At 41.1% G+C, this 7,403-nt stretch overlaps 1 protein-coding gene across 1 annotated transcript; it reads right to left on the minus strand.

Moving 5' to 3' along the window:
- Window positions 1-802: 802 nt before the first annotated feature.
- On the minus strand, window positions 803-2,053 carry LOC101309261 (F-box/kelch-repeat protein At3g06240-like). The gene has a single exon (XM_004301251.1). It carries the CDS (start codon window positions 2,051-2,053, stop codon window positions 803-805), a length of 1,251 nt encoding a protein of 416 aa, XP_004301299.1.
- Window positions 2,054-7,403: the final 5,350 nt, after the last annotated feature.

The raw sequence follows: 7,403 nt of genomic DNA on the forward strand, positions 1-7,403 counted from the left end.
TGAGACAAAGTCCAATAGAAGATGAAGTCTCAATGGAAGAAACATATTTTTCAGACCTCACATGGTCAAGAAGAGCTGAGATTCCCTCAACTGGGTCCTCGTCCTCTTCGCCATTCAGAAATACCGCCGGCAACGTTTCTTTACTGTTGCTGCTTAGCCGGAAGAAGGTGGTCAAGTCCATCCTGTCAACGCCGCGCCAGTGGTACGAGTATTCAGACCGGACGGCGTATAATGATCAGCTAAATAGCACTTCCAGACAGCATTTCTACAACAACATTGAGAGAAAACTTAGATTCGAAAGATTGTGGTGATGGGTTCGTTGGGCTTGTCTGCGGGGACGCGAAAATGGATGATCGGAGTTTGTTGGGTTTGTTTGATTCAGTCCGTGTTTGATTTGGCAGGAGGAGGAGGAAGAAACATTTAAGTTTTTTTTTTTTTTTTTTTTTTTTTTTGGGTAATTAAGAAACATAAGATGATAAAGAGAGAAAATTAATGTGTATGAAAATAAAAAATCAAAATTAAAATTGACAAAAATAGCCCCCATAATGTGTACCGTTAGTTTTCTTGACGGAGTTTTGGCTTCAGATATCATTCTTTAGTTGGGGCATGAGATACCATTTTCAAGTTTTTAAAAGTTGGGATACCAAAATTTTGTTTATGTAAAATGTCAGATACTGTTTGGATTATTTTTCCTTTTGTTAACGACAACAGAACTGAAAGGGCAAAAAGTGATTACATGAAAACTACCACAGTAATTTGGTATACAAAATTTAGTATAGTTTTTGAGTTCAATAGCATTTTTCTAGAAGTAAGAAGTAGCGCTTGGATGGTCAAACAAGACAAGGCTTTCTACAAAATAAGACTTCACCGAATCGTACCCTGGTCTCAAGGGTTGAGGTAGACGTGTTGATGTGTGATGTTCGTCGATGACAAAATCTTTCACTTCTCCGTTCTCAAAATTCACAGTTTGCAGAGGGTTTAGACGGCCTAACTGCATGCTCAGTACTAATTCACAACTGCTTTTGAAACCAAAAGGGTCTAATGGAATACTTACAAGGCCAGAAATCTTGTATAATCTAGTCCACGATTCCACCACTCCATACTCTTTCATAACCCAAACTTGAAGGACATTGAGCTCCCTTTGTCTTCCGGTTTCAATCAAGGCTAGGCACTCCTCGTATTTTGAAATGATGTAAGACGTACGTGGTTTGTATTTTCTTAAAGCTTCAGGCATCTGCATCTCACCAAATAACTCAGTTTCCATATTGAACAACACAATCACATACTCATCATCATCCTGATCTCTTCGCTTTCCTACTTTGTCAAGGGTTTGAATCCAATGCGAAGCACCATTGATGAAACTAGATATACATTGAGGCTTGAAACAAGCAGGTACAGCAACATCAAGAGGCCTCCACGATCCTCTAGCTAACGAGTAAACTTCAACCCTAACTGCTGGTTCTTCTTCAAGACCACTTACTATTCTCAAAACCTTATAGTCGTTGCTTCTCGAATCATGGCCAAATGCATGAGTTTGTCGAGGCCATTTAACACGACAATGGTATCCACCAGATTGATCAAAATACGAATCCCAAATAAAACTAGGCCTTGGCAAGAGTACAAACTTCCTAACCGTAGGGTTCCAAATTATTATGGGGTACTCTTGCATAGAAATATCATATCCAAAAGCAAGACATACGAGCCAGTTACAAGTTCCGCTTACGATATGATACTCGCTGAGATAATGTAACTCTGGGAAAACAAATTTTGATGGATATGGAAGCTCGACATACTGATCAGAACCAAGTGCAGAAGGGTTATTCCGATACAACGAGTAAATCTCCTTTCGCTCCCTTAACAAAAGGATGTGAACATCTTTTCGGCGGTAGGATTGGATGGTGCAGTGGAGATGGTTCTCAGTGAAGGCGGAGCTTTTGATAAGAGAATTCCATGATTTGCAGACTGATGCACATGTGACTATGGACTTGATAGGCAACCTTAACATGATATCGGTAGTGATTTCTAAGGGAAGCAGGAAGCTTAAATCTGACATGGTGATCTGCGTTTTCTTCTTGGGTTCAAGAATATTTAGAGTTGATCTAGCTAGCAGACCGGGTTTTATAATAAACTAGATAGCTAGAGTTGATAATCCTTTTACAAGAAGGAAACTGATTATCCTTAGGAAACTGATTAAGGAGCAAATTCCTATTTCTAATATGAGAACCAAATTGACAACGTTTTCAATAATCAATTTGTACGACCCGCTTTCAATAATCAATTTAATTGTACAACCCGCTAACTAAACCATAGCTACTATCCACAGCTTCCAAACGTTTGCATCTTTTTCTCAATTCAGGACACCTGCGAATCAGCCAATTCTCTCAACGCATGGAGGCAATGCGTCGAGCGGAGAATTGAAAGAATTGAAGATCAATATATGACTGTTCTAAACTGGTGGAAAGTTGCAGGAGGAAAGAAGGTCATGACTGGGCTAAGATCACACGTGTTGCTAAGATTACAATTATTGATGGAGAGATCATTGCATCAAGTGATGTTTAGGTATGGGGCAATGTTTTTTCTGGGACAGAGCAGATTGTTACTATGGATATAAATAGGGATTTATTGGCCCCTTTCTCTATGGATGAAGTTAAATATGCAGCCTTTCAGTTGGGAGCTTTAAAAGCCTCAGGCCCCGATGGCTTTCCTGGGTTGTTCTATAGGAAGTATTGGTCGATTGTGAATGATATTGTGATAGCTTCATCTGTAGATTTCCTTAATGGTCGAGTAAGGGTACAATGCATCAATCAAACACATATTGTGCTTATTCCCAAGATCTCAAATCCTGAAAAGACCACCCATTTCCGGCCTATAAGTTTGTGCAATAACTCTTACAAAATCCTTGCCAAACTCCTAGCCAACCGACTGAAACCCCTCCTTCCGACACTCATCTCACATAATCAAAATGCCTTTGTGTCTGAAAGATTGATACAAGATAACATTCTGTTGGCACATGAAGCCTATCACTACTTGCGGTTGAAAAAAGAAGGTGTGTTCATGAATTGGGTTTGAAACTCGACATGAACAAGGCTTACGACCGTGTTGAATGGGATTTCCTTGAAGCTACATTGGTTTGGTTTGGTTTTGATAGAAGGTGGATCAATCTTATCATGTCCTGTGTCACAACAGTTTCTTTCTCTATAGTCTTAAATGGAAATCCTGGAAACTTTTTCTACCCAAGTCGAGGATTACGTCAAGGTGATCCCCTATCTCCTTATCTCTTCTTATTTGTAAGTGAAGTCCTATCTCTCAGGTTAACTAAAGAAGTAAGTGATGGGAATATGTTGGGGGTTAAACTTGTGAGGTCTTGTCCACCTCTCTCTCATCTTCTTTTCGCGAATGATGCCCTTTTTTTCTGAGAACCACACTAAAGAATTGCCAGCAGCCCTCCCTATTATTTTTAGAATTCTGCTCTGCCTCTGGACAATTGATCAATTATGGGAAGTCAAGTATCTACTTTTCTCCTAATACCCTAGTTTTCGCGGATGATGCCCTTTTTTTCTGAGAACCACACTAAAGAATTGCCAGCAGCCCTCCCTATTATTTTTAGAATTCTGCTCTGCCTCTGGACAATTGATCAATTATGAGAAGTCAAGTATCTACTTTTCTCCTAATACCCCAGTTCAGATGCAGCTATTGATGTGCTCCCTTCTAAATATAGTGGTCGCATAGAATCCTGGAAAGTACTTAGGTCTCCCAACCTTTTGGGAACGATCTAAGTCTCAAGCTCTAGGCTATATAAAGGACAAAATTTCAGGGAAAATCAGTGGGTGGAAAGAAAAGTCCCTTTCACAAGTAGGGAAGACTGTGCTCATAAAAGCAGTGGCTTTAGCAGTTCTTGCCTTTCCGATGACATGCTTCAGGTTCCCTAAAAATGTCTGTACAATATCAATTCTGCTTTGGGCAATTTTTGGTGGGGCTCTATAGATGGGAAAAATAAAACTCACTAGCGCAGTCGCATCTTTGCAAATCTAAGGAGGAAAGAGGGCTGGGTTTCCGAGACCTTCATCACTTTAATCTTGCTCTCCTAGCCAAGCAAGCTTGGAGACTTATTGAAAATCCATAGTCAATGTGGGCAAGAGTTCTCAAGGCAAAGTATTTTCCTAAGGTTGGTTTTTCAAAAGCTAAAAAGGGGCATCGGGCTTCTTGGGGATGGTCTAGCCTCCTGGAAGCCAGAGATTTTATCACAAAAATGGGGTGTTGGCTTATCAACGGTTCATCTATAAATTTATGGAAGGATCAGTGGTTACCACCTCCTAATATAGGTTGTTTACAATCTATTGCTCCGATTCCTGATGATGCCCCAACACTGGTTAGTGATTTAATTGACAGAGAAAACAGGTCTTGGAATTTGGATACAATTCTACTACTCAACCCAATTGATGTCAACAGAATTCTTTCTATTCCAATTGGCCCTGGCGTAGGGAATGACAGATTAATATGGCCCTTAACTAAGAATGGCAAGTATACTGTTTCAAGTGGTTATCATTGGGTTCATAGTCATCTCACTATAAGATCAAGTTCTTCCACAAGCAACACTTCTCTTATCATCAATGCAAAATGTTGGAAAATGTAGGGGTGGGCATAAAAAACCTAAATCCCGGTCCCGTCTCGATCCCGTCCTGAAATTTAACGGGATGGGATGGGATCTAAGTTTAAAAACACTAGGCCCGACCCGTCCCTTCCCGTAGAGAAACAACGGGACGGGACGCGACGCGGGACGGAAAAGTTGAGGCCTGTCAGGCCCGTCCCGTCCCGTGTAAAATATAGGCTAATCTGAGCCGTTGGTTTTTTTAGATGTTTTGATCTCACTCATCTCAGCCATTCATTTTTGAACCCTAATAATACTAACTGTCTAACTCTAACCTTTCATGCTTGCAGTCTTTCACTCACTCTCAGTTTCATCACTTTCGCTCTCAGTCTTTCAATCCCGACACAACCTAAGTCCGCCTAAGTCCGACACAACCTCCGCTAATCTCACCGTCGATTCCTCCTCGCCTCGACGCCGGGTTCCTCCTCGCCTCAGCGCTCTCCTTTCCTCAGTGCTCGCCTCGACTTAGCGCTCGCCTCGCCTCAGCGCTCGCTTCCTCCTCGCCTCTGCGCTCGCTTCCTCCTCGCCTCTGCGCTCGTCAGGCAAGTTCTCCTTGCTTGATTTTTTGTGTAAATGTTGGTTCTGGTTGTGCAAATTTGAGATTAGATGTTGTAGATGAGGAAAGAAATTCATTGAAACTGAGAGTGAGTGATGGATGTTGTAGATGTTGTAGTTAATGTAGGTGGTGATGAGAAACTCGTCGCATTGCTTGAGAGGGGCGCGATTTTATTGGCGAAGAGAGAGGCTGCAAAGAAAAGAAGGTTTGATTTGGCTCGGATTCTCTGAGTTGTTTTCTTTATTTTGTTCTCGGCGGTGTAAATTTTAACTTTGGTGGTGGCGGAAGAGAGGATGGGTTGGAGGTTTTAGGTTTTGGTTGCTAGGGAGGGTGGGATTACATCAATTGTTTTTGTTTGTTGTATTGTCATTACTTCGTTTTTATGAGCATTGTGTAATTGAAACCAGTGAATGGTGTATTTTTTTATGGTTGCTTTTGTTTGATTCTGTATATACTACGAAATATGACGTTCTTTGTGTTTTCGTTTTAATGCTCAAGCTGGTTGCTCTATGCTTTCAGAAATTTTTACTTTGGTGAATTTATCTTCATTGTTGAGCAGCAAAACACTGCGTATGAGCTTAATGCTTTGTGATTTGGTTATATTGATTGTGATTTTTGAATGGCTGAATGCAGAGGGAATTACTTGACAACAATGGGGAGAGGAAAGAAAGTAATTGTGCGGCCCAACCGTTCTGCTTTTGGCCTTCAGCATTCGTCAACGGCGCCTTAATAACATCACCATCTCCTCCAGTTACATCAGCCCCTCTGCTCGAAGCTACAAACCCAAGTTCAAGTCAGCCTCCTTCAAGTGAACCCGGGATTGAAGTTGGTCAAGTTGCTGCATCTGTAGGTGAGGGTGGTGTGGCTTCTGCTACTGCATCTGTAGGCGAGGATGGTGATGGTCCTGCTCAATCAGGTACGAAACGTACTAGTCATGTTTGGAAGCATTTCAAAGAGTATGAGAAAATTGGAGTGTGTGAAATATGACTATATGTGTTATCAACAGCTTTTTAAGTTTGGTACACTGATGAATTAAATTATTATTTGTAGACTAGTTTAATTGTGGTTAAGAATGTTCACTTGTATATATCTGATTTTCAATTTCTGCATTTTTTTTCTTAGTATGTGGTTCATGTAGATGGAGGTATACACATGCAGAGGCCGCAATCTCCAACCTCTTCATCTAGCACTATCACAAATAGAAGCAGCATTAGCCGTGGCCATAGGGGCCAACGACTTAGTAATTGGAAGAAGGTTGTGCAAAAAAATGAAGAGGCAGTCGCAGCTCATGAAGTTGATCAATACTTGGATGCTGCATTAGATCCAACTGATGAAGAAGATCAATTTGACATCCTGTGTTAGTGGAAGGTTAATGGATGCAAGTTTCCAGTCTTAGCAGCAATTGCAAGAGATGTTCTTGCAATTTAGACCTCTACAGTGGCCTCTGAGTCATGCTTCTCAACAGGGGGCAGAGTTATTGATTGTTTTAGGAGCTCATTAACTCCTAAATCAGTGGAGGGACTCATTTGCATGCAAAACTGGATGTTAGGTGATGATATTGCAGAGGTTGTCGAAAATATTGATGAACCAACAATTGAAAACACAGAGTTTTATTACGATGTTGAGCGAGGTATGAATTTTGAAGTGTTTTATACTTTTTGGTTATTTTCTAGATGCATGGACTAACTCTTTCTCATTTTTGTCAGAGCATGAGAGCACTGCTTCAAGCAAGAACAATTGTCCACCTCCAATTGCAAAAGGAAAGGGAAGTCTGCTGCAACCGGTATTGTCATCGATGATTAAAGTTGAAATTGTTTGTATTTGACTATTTGGAGCAGCTTGGAGGAACTTGTATATCAGATCACTACTTTCTTGTTTTTTTTGAACTTTATGATGTGTGAACTTAAGTATTTGACTATTTGTGGATTATTGATGTTACTCTAGTTTAATTCTAGTTATGAATTATGGATTCATATCATGCAATCTTTATATTATTATCAGGTAATATTGAGGCGGGATGGCGGGATTAGGCCCTTCCCGTCCCGGTCCCGTTTGGGACGGGACTTGTGTGGGATCAAGTCTTAAAAACGTAAGGCCCGTCCCGATCCCGTCCCGTGTGCAATGTCCGGGACGGGCCATGGGATGACCCTAATCCCGTCCCGTCCCATGCCCAGCCCTAGGAAAATGCTTTGGGGTTTG

The sequence above is a fragment of the Fragaria vesca genome, linkage group LG5 (assembly GCF_000184155.1).
Source record: "Fragaria vesca subsp. vesca linkage group LG5, FraVesHawaii_1.0, whole genome shotgun sequence".
In the NCBI taxonomy this organism is placed as follows: domain Eukaryota; kingdom Viridiplantae; phylum Streptophyta; class Magnoliopsida; order Rosales; family Rosaceae; genus Fragaria; species Fragaria vesca.

Coding starts and splice junctions, on each gene's coding strand:
- LOC101309261 (XM_004301251.1), bottom strand. CDS start 2,053: ATGTCAGATTTAAGCTTCCTGCTTCCCTTAGAAATCACTACCGATATC.